Source organism: Solanum verrucosum, unplaced genomic scaffold (assembly GCF_900185275.1).
Source record: "Solanum verrucosum unplaced genomic scaffold, falcon-dt-bn FXZP01000261.1, whole genome shotgun sequence".
Classification (NCBI taxonomy): domain Eukaryota; kingdom Viridiplantae; phylum Streptophyta; class Magnoliopsida; order Solanales; family Solanaceae; genus Solanum; species Solanum verrucosum.
This window is the reverse complement of record NW_026019969.1, coordinates 5,012,867-5,027,298: the sequence shown is the minus strand read 5'-3', so window position 1 is coordinate 5,027,298 and position 14,432 is coordinate 5,012,867. Positions and strand designations below refer to the sequence as shown.

The 14,432-nt window shown below is 31.6% G+C and overlaps 1 protein-coding gene across 1 annotated transcript; it reads left to right on the top strand.

Annotated features, from left to right (window-relative positions):
* Positions 1–6,190: 6,190 nt before the first annotated feature.
* On the top strand, positions 6,191–11,598 carry LOC125816426 (receptor-like cytosolic serine/threonine-protein kinase RBK2). Its single transcript, XM_049496032.1, has 7 exons — positions 6,191–6,549; positions 6,679–6,930; positions 7,035–7,189; positions 10,649–10,728; positions 10,831–10,966; positions 11,063–11,212; positions 11,342–11,598. Exons 1-7 carry the CDS (start codon positions 6,195–6,197, stop codon positions 11,522–11,524), a joined length of 1,311 nt encoding a protein of 436 aa, XP_049351989.1. The 5' UTR covers positions 6,191–6,194; the 3' UTR covers positions 11,525–11,598.
* Positions 11,599–14,432: the final 2,834 nt, after the last annotated feature.

Sequence of the window (14,432 nt, the reverse complement as noted above, 5' to 3'; positions counted from 1 at the left end):
ACATCACCTCATTATAGCAACCATAAAATTTTCAGATAATCGTTGTCACCCTAACAAGTTTTGACGGTAATTAAAATTGCTTATAAAAACTTTGAATTAAATTTTTTTTGCGAATATCTTTTGATTGCTCTATTTAATACTCTCTCCATTTCAAAATAAGTGAATTGTTGGGATATTTCGCACCCTTTAAGAAGAGAATATTAACATATTAATTAGATATTATTTTCATTTTTACCCTTTTTATTTATTGTTAGATTACTCTTTAGAATAACTAAACATTGATCAGTGATACTTACTCTCAATTTTAACTAAGACATTAAAGTTTATTCAACTCATCGCATAGAAAATTCAAATGAAGGATAAAAATGAAAGAAAAATTTAAAATTATCCTTGAAGATCGCATTGTTAAATTAATTTGAACTATGAAAAATATTTCCACAATTTACTTATCTTGAAATAGATGGAATCATTAATACTTAATTCATATTTAAAGGAACTTTTAAGGTCAAGTTTAGAAACCAAGAAGTTAGAAATATTTGGTAATAATGTTTAAACGTAAAAGGGCTAAATTGTCATTTAACTTTTGAGGTAAAATTGTAAATTAAACTTTTGAGTTTCCATATTTAGTATTTTGTATGTATAAAATATAGTAATATAATTTTTCCTAGTCCTAGTAAGTAAAGAAGTACGTACGTGTATACCGTCCAATAATGCTCCTAATTTCCATCCGTGTTAGGAATGGTAATTTCTTAACCCTCTTTTCTTTCACAATCTATATAAACTTATATTCCTCATACAATATTTGCTCTCTACACTTTTATTGATTACTATTACATAATTTAGTGTTATCGATCATGAGTTCGTTTGATTATTTGTTTAATCAGATAACAGGGGAATTCATTGATCAATATCAACCTCAACCAAATAATCACTACTTATTGGATCACAATTCAACTCTGGATTATCATATATATAATCAACAAAGTTCCTTTGATCAGCCAACATCTGAATTCATCGATGATGATGATGTCACAACTGAAAGTGAATCCGATGATGATGATGTTGATGACATAATTTATTTGTTAGGCTTATTGGAAGCTATTGTGTCCTATGAGGAAGGCAATGAGGAGGTTACAGAGGAGATTATAGGAAATATGATGAAAACAAGAATTCATTGTGGTAGTGACGATGGAGAAGAAATAATATGTGTTATTTGCCAATGTGAATATGAGAATGATGAGACAATTGGAACTCTTGAATGTCAACATGAATATCACTCAAGCTGTATAAAGGAATGGTTGCTGAAGGGGAAGAGATCTTGTCCAATTTGTAGGTCTTCAGTTTTACCGTCATAGGAATACATACATCATTAAACTTACCTAATAGACAAATAACTTACATTTTTTATTTACATTCATGATCGAAAACACATACATGTTGGTTTAAAACATATCAGGATCTAATTAATCTTAGTTTGCCTATTTCTATTTGCTTGATTGTATGATTTTTCCTTTATTTCATACTAATTTTATACATTTATTTGATTGGATGATTTTTCCTTTATTTCATACTAATTTTATACATTTATTACAGTACTGACTTTCTTGAGTTAAAACTAAGTCAAAATCTCATTTGATTAAGTAACTTCAATTTGCAGATATAAAAAAAATAATCAAGACTTCTCCTTATTAGTATTTGACAACTCCAGGTCTTTTCAAAGCATATTTTTTAAGCCTTACATGTCACGAATTCATATTAGTCACACTTTTATTGCTAAAAATAACCAATTGTTGCTATGGGCCAAAATTTAGTCCAGTTGATTATTTTTGGGCTAAATTTGGCCTCCCCATTGATAGGTAGGCCCACTTGTTTGAAGAGTCCAATTGATTAGAGCTATGAAACTAATTTTTTTGGAGTCTGCTATATATGTATCTTCTATGGTATGGCAAGGGTCATAAATTAAACACTTGCTAATGATACGTTAAAGATACGCTTTTTCTGGTCTCATGATACAATAATTGAGACAAAAGGTTGGAAGGTTCAATCAAGAATGTGTAATCACCCATCATATTTCAACTATGATTGTAATTTAAGTTGTTGTAGTTTCCTATTAAGATGAAGTCAGTATTTTGAATTTATGAGTTATGAGTTTTAGAAAAACCAGCTTATGTATTATGAATACACTATTTATACATATGATATAGCAATTTTTTTAGTACAAATATAGAGTCAGGATCAAAGCTATTAAGTCATGTCATATCCATAAAATGCACATTGACTCTACCCCTACTTCTAACTAAGTTAAACATCTTTTTTTTTCCAATCAATGTTTGATACCCAAGAGGACTCGAACTCGAGACCTATGGTTAAGAATGAAGGAATACTTACCATTCCACTACAACCCTTGGTGCAACATTGAGGAGTGTGGTGCAGTGACTACAAACCCTTCACCCCCGAGTTCGATTCCTAAAAATATAAAACTTCTCAATATAGAGCAATTTAATTTCTCCTTAAATGACTAGTCTACCTAACACTAGTTTTGGATTAATCGAGTTACATTTCGAATCATATATCAAATGACTAAGTAAAAATAATAATAATTAAGTCGATTATGAAAGGCCATATTTTATACATATCAAATAACAAATTGAGTAAAATAAGAATGAAAATGCATGGGTAACAACCGGCAAATAAAGGACCCCATATTTATGTATATCTCAGTCTGACATTAAAAAGACTATACATGAAAATAAATAACACCTTACACGATTTATCTAATAACTTTCTTCTTTCTAATTACTTTGCCGACTTTTTAAGCACACAAATTAACAATTTTTATTTGGATAATCACTAGTGCTTTTCTTTTTAGAGCTTCTAATAGCCTGTATATATAATATTAAAAAATAAGTATCTCTTGTTCCCCCCCCCCCCCCCCCAAAAAAAAGACTCTCCTTTATTTATAAAAAATAACCCCGTGTTTATTTCTGTTGAGAATTTTTATTTTTAATAAAGGACAAAGAAACATATAACGTAACACACTTTGTTCAGTGGTACAAATTTAATAAAAAAAATGCTTTTTCACCGATAATTTAGCTAGTATATAACTTACATTTATGTATATATTTGACTCATTTTCTTATCCGTTCACGAAATTAATAATTTATTATGACAAATATATCACATGTGAGTGTTATATATATGTTCATCTGATCTTCAAAATGGTACTAGTGGCAATAAATAAATCGACATATTAAACTTATTATTAGATTACGAAAGAACAAGGAACATTTTCCATAAAACAAGGTTCCTTGTCTATTGCATTAATTAGAAAAAGTATAGTCAATATGTCCACAAAATCTCACTTACTAGCCAACATCTGATATTTATAATTAAGTTATAATTATAATGACAGTTAGTTACTGAATATGAGGGTGACAACAATTTTCCAATAATCTGCATGAAAAATAATAAGGTTGTTTTCGAAGTAATATAAAACACAATTTATTTGTTATAAAATAGCAATTGGGATTTAACCTATATGTACTATGAGACAATAATAACCAACATTCTTCCCCTAAATATCCCACCATAGAAATAATTAAGCATATAAAATGTACTTGTGTAGGACCTTTCTTTTGTTTTATCCCTTCGATGAAATTTTGATATGACTAAATTTAAACTAACTAAAAAGGCACTAAGAAAAAATAATTTGAAAAGTTAAAAGCAATGTGCATATTGAATTAAACTTGGACAATTTCGTATTATAAGAAATTATTGTTGAATCAAAAGGAATTTTAGAATTATTGTTTGTATCTTTTAGAATATCTTAATTTTAATTATAAAATATTAAATTAATTTAATTCAATTTAGCTTTAAAGTTTAGTCAAATTAACTCTCAAGAAGAGGAAGGTGACAAATATTTTCAAAGAGTACAACTTAAATTGTAATTTGGTAATTTTCTCATTAATTTTTAATATTTTATAATTATATTTTAGATATCGCTTTTTTTCTTGTCTCTTGTTGACTTGGAATTTTCCCAACAAAATTATCACTTAAGAAATTGTTTTACTAAATTATCTTTGTTGATTATATTCCAAAAATCTAAGTTTGACTATTAAGTAGTATTTTATGTAGTTAATTAATGATACAAGTAAATAATATTAAAATAAAATAATAAATTTCATGATTTTTGTTAAAATTAATAAGTAAAAAGGAAGAAACTATTTTTAATATAAGAGACAAATAATAAGTAACGGCAAAGTACTAAAAATTGCCACATTTGCCAGTGTTTAATGAAATTCATCGCTTTTTCCTTTAAAATATCTGACTGTCTTTTGACAGGACAAAACGAACTAAATATAGTAGTCCAACTATCATAATTCACATCATTAACTATATATTGAATTTAACATTTATGACAACTAAAATATTGTTCTCTCTATTTCAAAAATGGATGATCTAGTTTGATTTAATACGAAAATTAAGAAAATTAAATAAATTAATTTAATTTTAAATTAAAATTATATCAAATATACTAAAAATGACCTCTTAATCTTTTAAAGTGCTACACCTTTATGGATTTTGTACACAAACTCTAGGTTGATATTTTCTTTGCTTTCCATTAAAAAGGAAAATCCTCTTGAATTAAAGTTTCTGAATGAGAAATTCTGCATTGAAGACATTATTACAAGTCTACTCACATCAACTAAATTTGAAAGATATTTTCTCTATTCCAACTACACCTTTAATAAAATAAAAAAATAGGACAATATTTGGAATAGTTTTAGAGTTTTTCAGATTATTTTTTATATATAGAACTTGACTGTTGACTGAAGATGATTTTAATACTATTTTTTTCCTTCTACAAATTTGTGATAGCTTTGTATTATGAGTAAAAAAAAAAGTTTGGTAAATACCTACTGGCATGTATGAACTGTTTACATCAAATTAAATAACGTCATTTCAATAATAAAAAAAAAAATTAAAAAGAAAGTATATACAACTTGATCATAATTATAAGTTACGTATGAAAATTATATATATTACATTCATGTAAACAAGTTTTTTATCATAAAAAAGTTTTAGAATGAAAAAAAAAAAATCTTGGTTATTACCATACGGCAAAGCTGGCATTTGAATTCCCAAAAATCAAAATCCAAACTAACTCTTCCCACTCTGTCTTGTTTTTTTCAATTACAGGCAAAAGGGAAAAGAAAATTCACTGTTTTTTCTACGGTGACTGTCTAAAATTAAGGCTACGATTATTCCTAGGACCTTAAGATTAGCAATCTCATTTCTTCCTCAAATTCCCTCCACTTGTCAAAATTTAAAGAAAACACCGACCCCTCTCGTGCCGCTAGGGTGGATGGGTAATGCTGTTGTGAAAGAAGAAAAAAAGTTTCATGAATGATAAGAAAATTGTTCTTGTGTAGAGAAATTGGCTTTGCATTTGTGTTGTAAAGGGATTTTTTTCTGATAAAGGTGGTAGCTAGACCAAATTGCGTGCGACCTGACTATTCTATCGGGTACCTGCTACGTCACACCAAAACAGGAAGGGATAAATTATGGACGTTTCATAGGGGATGGTTGTTAGAAACATCTTTTGTGGTGCTTGTAATATGTAAGTTTGCATTGCTTATACAAAAGTTACTGTTTTTTCAAAAAGAAACTAAATATTATTATTGCTAAAAAAGTATATTGCATAGCTTGATTTGTATGGGATACAAGTATCTATCTAGCTGATCATTTTTATTATATGATAGAACAAAAAACAGGGGTACAATATCATAGAACATTAAGCTTTCAAAAAAATTCCAAGTTACTTCCATGCTTTGCTAGTAATCCGCTACTTTGTAATTGCCTTCGTTGAATATTTGCTTTGAATCTGTATTTTCCGGGTCCTGTGTCAAGCATTGAATTCTTGGTTTTGGGATTAGTTAATACTTTCCTTGATGCAAGACCAAGGAATGTATAAGAGAAAAGTGTGATTTAATATGATTTGAATAATTTAGAACTAACAATTGGCTGATATGTTATAGGAAATCTGCTAAGGGAATCAGTATGGATGCAGAACATACCTCAGGAAATCTGTCTGCGTCGGCTTCTGCTCAAGGTGGGATTGTGTACTATGGCTTGTTTTTTTTTTTATGTTTTGCCTCTGATGGATGGATGATGTTCTTGTTGTAGACCTCAGAATGTTTGAGATGGAAAGGGAGAAACATGATGATTCTTCTCCAAGAGGAGTTATGGAAGTGGGCATCAGAAATCCAGAGAATGGCTCCATTTCTCCTAAAGACAAACCCTCAGGTTCTCAAACCAGGTTGTCTAATCCACGAACGTCCTCTCGCTGGCATAAGTTCTTCAAGATATGGAAAAGAAGTTCCGTCAAGAGATTACCTTCTTTTCCACCGTTAGCTGTGCCAATGATGTCGACAAGGAAAAGCAGAAGTGCGAGGGAGAATGTGGCAGCGGGAATCTACCACTTCACATCTTCCTGGAAGAACTTCAGCCTATCTGAACTGAAAAACGCTACCAACAATTTTAGCAAAGGTATGTAATCGTGTTTGACGTCTCTCTTTCTTGCATTCAGGCTTATTTACTACTCTTTGATCTATTTTAACTTTTGAAAATTTTTAAAACATAAATGTGTATTATAGAGTTGATCTCCTTCTTTGACAGAAAACTTGATTGGCAAAGGAGGGTACGCTGAAGTTTACAAGGGTTGTTTACCTGATGGTCAGCTTATCGCGGTTAAGCGCCTCAATAAGGGTACAGAAGCGCAGCAGGAACAAAGTTTCCTATGTGAAATAGGTACTATAGCACACGTAGACCATCCTAATACTGCAAGGATGGTTGGTTATGGAGTGGAAGGAGGGACATACCTAGTTCTTCAACTATCTTCTCAAGGGAGCTTAGGATCATTTCTTCGTGGTTTGTCTCAAAATTTCTAGTTACAAGACAATTTCTGTCCATAATTGATGAACCACCCTTTTCTTCTATAACACGAGGTGCTTTGTTGTTTTCTATTTTCTCAGGCTCAAGGGAAAAACTAGATTGGGCTGCCAGGTACAAAATAATATTTGGAATAGCAAATGGCCTAATGTACCTTCACGAGAATTGCCAAAGGCGGATTATACACAGAGATATTAAAGCTGATAATATTCTACTTACGGAGGATTTTGTGCCTCAGGTACTATACTATCTGGCATTTTAAATCTTCCATTATCTACACAATTTTGGTAAAATAATCTGGTCTTCTCTGAGTGTATTTTTATGTCAATATACCTTGCTTCAGTCGGATAGGCGCTAGAACAGTATCTATAGTTGTCTAATCTCTGTTCCTTACTCAAATGAATACAAATTTGTAAGGGTCATGTCTACATAAACGTCTCTCTTAACATGGTTAAATGCACTTGCATTTAAGATTGAATATTAAGGGAAGAAAAGATTATATCTAACATATACGCTGAGATTAGGTGTATTACATAATTGCCTTAGTTGTTATGCATATATATATTTTACCACAGAAGCCTGAATGCTGTGAATAGAGACGTTAAAACAGATCACGTACCTTTTGCTAAAATTGCTGGCACCATTAATCAGGCCAAATAGGGTGACGTCCTTCTAGGATGATCTGAAGGGATAGAAACCAGTTGCTACATTTCCCCCACGCTTCTGCTTTTCCTTCTTGATATCCTAGAACAGCTAAAGATTCAAAGGAAGGCAGTCTCCTGATGGAACTCCTTCCAACATTTTGAAGAACTTACGCCTAGTGAGGGAATCTGAGAATTCGACAAGCAGATTTGAGAATCCGAGGATTCGTGTTTAGGAGGATTAGAGTCATTACCCAGCTTCTTATGCACACTTCAATAACACCTCTTGGGAGAATATATTATCTGCTTGTATCTGGACAAAGCACCTATATTTAAGATTGACAATTAAGTGTGCAACCAAATATAAAGAGGAGCAAATAGAAATTGAGGTAGAAAATGGATGAGTACATACTTATGTGTGATACATCCTATGTACAGCGGAAAACATGCTTTTTAAAGGAAACTAGCAGGAGATGCCGGAGATAGAGGTAGTGTATCCTTGGTAAAAGCAAAATAGAGAAAAACAAAGATAACAATAGTTAACACTAGATGTGTGTATATCATGTTAGAATTGAGATACATCATGTATAACATTCAGTCACATGTTTCAACATCCTTTTGAAAAAGACAACCTTTCATAAAAGAGATTCCTTCAATGCAGACCAACAAGAGATGCAACAGAGAGAGGTTGTGGTAGTGATAGTGGGAAAAGAGAATAGAGAAGAACAAGCATAGCAATAGTGAATACATGGATGGACACAAATTGGATAGTTTAGTGTGATCTATTTACTACTTGAAACATGTTTTTTGATGGAGACTAGCCTGAGAGGCAACAAAAATAGATATAGGAAAAGGGAAATTAAAAAGAAAAAGATAGAAAGAGTTAGAAATGGATGGGTACGCATCAGGTGAGATACATCGTGTATACATCACAGATGCGATTTATATGGTTTTCAAACGGAAACCATTAAACACCCTTTGTTTTGCACTGACCTTTTACTGACCACCTATGTCAGTTATTTCTCAACTTTGCCGGAATCAAAGGCTTCATGTGTGGGAATAAATAGGATTTTGGGAGTTGTTGGTGTAGGCAAGAGTTGGAACGGGTGACCTGAAGAGAAAAGAACTCGAGATATTTTGAAGACAAGCAAAATTCAGTCAAGAGGATTAAGACTGTATTTCACTTTTTTTGTGTAAGAAGGAATATGCAAATAAGTGAGAAACTCATTACAATTTATAGAGTTTCTCTAAGATGAGAAGAAGACTTCACTTTTGCCGTTTACGAATATAGTCATATAACCGGTCAAGAAAAAATCAATTACAATGGTCAAAACACATTATTTTGCTGACTTGTACAGAAAAATCCAGGACTGCTATTATGTCGTTTATGGAAAATATTATTACCATTTAAGAAAAAGGCAAATTCATATTATATCACATAAAATTCCACACCTATGTTTTTGTCGTTTACGAATATAATGACATTACCGGTCAAGAAAAAATCAAATACATGTGATATTTCACATGTATAATGGTCAAAACGCGTTGTTTCGCTTACTTGTACAGAAATTACAGGACTACTATTGTGTCGTTTATGGAAAATATTATTACCCTTTAAGAAAAAGGCAAATTCATGTGATATCTCACATGTATAACGTTTGCAACACACATTTCAAGAGCGTAGTTCTTTTATTGAAGATTAGTTTGTTTGTAGTTAATGGATGTCTGAATGTGAATGGTTCAGAGTTGAGACCTTAAACCATTAACTGCACTCGTTTACATTAAGATTTAAAACACTTATTTTACTAGGGGAGGATTGTCCAAGACCATATAAGGTGACCAAACTTATTTTACAAGGAGAGGATTGTCCAAGACCATATAAGGTGACAAAAATTCCTTAAGCCCACCGATATGGACTCAACACCCCCACACGCCCAGGATTGAGCATATGAAGAGTGAATAATATAAGATGGGAGGTCCATCATCAGATGAAATAATGAATTGGGTTGGACCTGATATCATGATAAAGAAATGGATCTTAAAAATAACTAAACCTCAAAAGTTAACTCATGAGAGGACGATTGTCCAGGACCATATTAGGAGACCAAATTTCCCTAAGCCCGCTTATGTGGGACTCAACCGATAGCAAGAGTTTCTGGAGATGGATGGGTACACATTCATGTGAGATACATCATGTATAACATTCAAGATACATGTTTCAAAACATCCTTTTGAATGAAATACATGCTTAATAAAAGAGTTCCCTTTAGTAATTAAAGCTTAAAGTAGATGACTGATCTGGCAAGGTTTTAGAACATAGCTGTGAAACTGTAGCTTACTAAGTTGGTTGTTAGTTAAAATATACTAAGTTTCAAATTTTCTCTTTTTTATCGCCACGATATAGTTCATAATGTTGTTTTAACAACTAGGGTTTGCCGGCTAGATTTTGTTTAGTGCTGAACTTACCAATATAGAACGAACTTACGGGTGTTCAAGTGCATGCCTAAGGACCTGGGTGCTTGCCCCAAAGTGCTTTTTAAGGGATGTGAAATGTCTATTCCTCTGCACTTAATTTCAGGGCATAAGCTGTTATGATGACATGGAGTTTTTGTGAAAAATTTGGTTATCATTCTCTGAATTCAGTATCACACTTGTGGTCTGTGGAAGTCCTTGACACTTGTTTTTCTAATTGCTATCGGTAGACTGGTGGCCTACAAGATGTGACATCCTTTGTGTAATCTAGTGTTTGTCCACTTCTCTAAGAAAATTGCATCTTCATTATTGTTAGGAAATAATATTCATAGTTGTATGACATCATTTGGTATTCCGAGCTATCTGATCATAGTTGTATTACTCGTGGATTAAGTTTGAATGGTCCAAGAATCATGACAGAGAAAAATTACAGGCAAAGTGGTTCTACTTCTCTTTTTAGTCAGTTGAAGTATTCTTTGAGTTCCATCATCCATGTAATTTAGTACTTAGTAGACACGATGATTCGTGTGTTTGCTGCAAATCTTGATTATGGTGTATTCTGAGTATGTGTATTGTGGATGCAGATTTGTGACTTTGGCCTTGCAAAGTGGCTTCCTAAAGAGTGGACACATCATAATGTGGGCAAGTTTGAAGGCACATTTGGGTCTGTAGTCCTGAAATCTTTCATTAAAAGCATAGAAAACTTCTCTGATATTTTCATCTACCTTGCAAGAAGATCTAATACATTTTTCTTGATATTGTTCAGTTATTTCGCTCCGGAGTATTTTATGCATGGCACTGTCGATGAGAAAACTGATGTATTTTCATTTGGTGTGCTGCTATTGGAGATAATAACTGGAAGGCAAGCACTAGATGATTCACAGCAGAGCCTTGTGATTTGGGTACATTCTTCGTGTCACGTCTTCCATCATATATTCCTTATTATCTAATTCACGTATACATCCTTACTATACGAGCATACACGTATTCAAATGTAGGCAAAGCCTTTGCTCCATAAGCACAACGTCAAAGAACTAATTGATCCTGTTCTTGGTGATAACTACAATCCAAAAGAGATGAACCGCGTTATTATAACTGCTGGCTTATGTGTAGAACAAAATCCACTTATGCGACCTCGAATGAATCAGGCAAGTTGTTATTTTCTGTCACCCTTGATTTCCTGTAGTTTGGAAATTCAACTCATTTTTGTATCATAGAGTGCATGTTCTTCTGGTTCTATATGAAGATTGAAAAAATGATCCTTTTTCTTATCACAGGCTATCGTCCTAATGAAGACTGAAGACGACTGCTACAAGCAGAATTTCCTGCGAAAGAGGACATATTCAGAAGAACTCTTGGATGCAGCAGAGTACAACTCGACGAAATGCCTGAATGAATTTAAACAGCTTAATCTAAGAAGTTCAGTTTCTGAAAACAACATGAAGACCTCAGCAGCTTAGCTAGAATTGGTAATTTAGTTACAGCTTAGAGAAAAATTATATTTTTTGGGGTGTTTATTAACCCTCATATATATATGTGTGTGTACTTTCAAATAATCATCTCTGTTTTGTATGGAATTTTGAGGAAATAGGTAGAAAGGGCTTCACTCTTTCAAATGCCATGGGAAACATAGTGAAGTGAGTAAACTCTCATTAGGTAATGCATGTATATATTAGACATATGGAAACTATACTTGTAAGTTAAATGGTTCAAAGTGTTTATTTCTTCTTTAAATATCGGTGTTTTCTGAGCCAACTTGTGCGCACTTAGACTATTCCATTGGTATTGCTACCTTCGAGTAGCATATAAAACTTGAAAGAAGTTAACTTTCTGTTATGCACCTTTTCATTTAGATTTCTTCTTTTTCCTGTTTTCTTGTTTTTGGAAAGGACATATATTAGGGAGAGGAGCATAAAAAAAAGTTTTTTTTCTTTTTTTTTTTCATTTCAATAGATAGTAACATTAATAACTAAAGAGAAGGGGAGACCCCTTTCGCAAAACTTATTTCACAAGGAATCTCGCTATCTTAGGACCCGTTATCTAGTGTGGGAATCAATGATTCTTTTGTATTTTTGACTGGACAATGCTTCATTTTATTAGAGCAGAAATGTGCACACTGGTCACTTTTGATACTGTCTTTTAAAAAATAGGCATTGTGGGAGTAAAGCTTTTACTGGTGAAATTTTGTGATAATGTTCTGAAATTTCACAAGTGATATTTTGGAAGGGAAAATTACATGATTAAGCAAACATATACTAGTTAATTAGTCATCATAGCTATAGTTTTAATTCATTATCACTCGTGACCAACATTTAGTGATAATTACGTGGGCTGGGGTTTCGAGTTTTGTATAATTCGGAATTTGTATAACTTTTGTATAATATAATTTGTGTTACTGTTTAAAGTTCAGATGTTTGAGTTTGTATAAATTTGTTATTTTCGAGTTTATACAAAAATAGCTCAATAATCCAAACATACCTGTGAATTATACAAATTCGCCCGCGAATTATATAAACCAACGATTTATACAAACGAGATAGTTTAAACTGTAGCTACAACCTGTAAATATGCAAACTATAACTATGGAGCATAATTAAGTTTATTATAATAGCTATTTGTGAAAATTCTCCTATTTGAAACTCCATCATAGTGGCTATTTTTCAATGAGCAACTTTCACATATAGCAAACAAAAAAATCATATTTGTATGTTATAGCAAAGTTTGCATAATTGCGCTCCATAGCAAACATATATATGTATAATTCACTATACATATACAATTGAAAGCTATGTCTATTTCGCTATACATATATACAAAAAGAAGCAATTGTATAATTCGTTGACTCCTCTTCAGATTTGTATAATTTCTCTGGCAAGCCATTTGTATAAATTATTGTTAGCCTCTCGTTTGTATAAATTGTTGATTAAAATATTTGTATATCAAAAATCGCTCTCTCTTTCGCTTTATACAAACATGAATTATACATTATACAAACATAAATTATACATTATATTTGTATAATCTGTGTTTGTATAAAACGAGAAAGAGAGAAAGACAAAAGAGAACTGGACAGGGGAATATTTGTATTGTATAATTATAAGTGTATAAGACGAATATATATGTATTTGCATGTGTATATACAATTTTCTTTCGCTTTATACAAACATAAATTATACATTATACAAACATAAATTTTACATTATATTGTATAATCTGTGTTTGTATAAAACGAGAAAGAGAGAAAGACAAAAGAGAACTGGGCAGGGGAATATTTTTATTGTATAATTATAAGTGTATAGGACGAATATATATGTATTTGCATGTGTATATACAATTTTCTCTCGCTTTATACAAACAGAAACGCAATTTATACAATTCTGTTGTATAAAGCGAGAGAGGCGAGCACAAAGAGAGCGAACGAGAAAGGGAGAGTGGCGAGCGAGAATTTAGAGGGAGAGAGGTGACTGGCAAACGTTTGCTACGGGGCATAATTAAATCAAACAGTAGCTACTCCATTTATTTTAGATTATAAGTTTGTCATTATGTACAATTATCCCTTTTTGAGCTGGGCTAAAAGAAGTCGCTAATTGTACCCCCATTTACAGGGGTTTTGTAATGTGGGATACACAAATTTAAGACCAATATCTTAGGCCCAAGAAGAACTTCTGTCAAACTCTTAAAGATCTGCGAGAAGCCCAATATTGTAATCACAAGTACAAAAATATAGGAAACTATATTAAGAAAATATTTACAATCGATGACAATAATTTATTTTTTTCACTGAACACTTAAAAACACATTTGTAATATAATTTTAATGTATATTACAGAAAACAATTTATAAATCTCATATAATACAAATTTTATTGAGTGACAACACATTTATCACACACTTAAAACATTTCTAATACATTGTGTCAATTTCTTATCAAACAAACATAATATATTTTAAAACACTTATAATACATCTATATTGCATGTATGATTCACTTTTAATACACAATAAAGATTTATCGTAGTATTGATATATATTATTATAAATGATGATAAATAAAAAATATCACTAAAATCAGTAATTATTAATTAAAAAAGTACTCATCCCCGTAATTTTTCTAGAATATAGAAGGGGAATGACACGTTGTGATTGCAAAAAATGGCCCAACTTTGGACTATATATGCTTAAACTCAAACTTAATCTTACCAATCCTAAAACTAGATTTGTCTTTTTGACAAAAATAAATATTCACATTACTTACAAAAAAGTGTACTCGGTATTTGGGGTAAAATTAAAAAGTGTACTGATAAAAATATATATAACATGTATATATATTGTAGGGATAAGGGTCTGAAAAATATCATAACTTTGGTC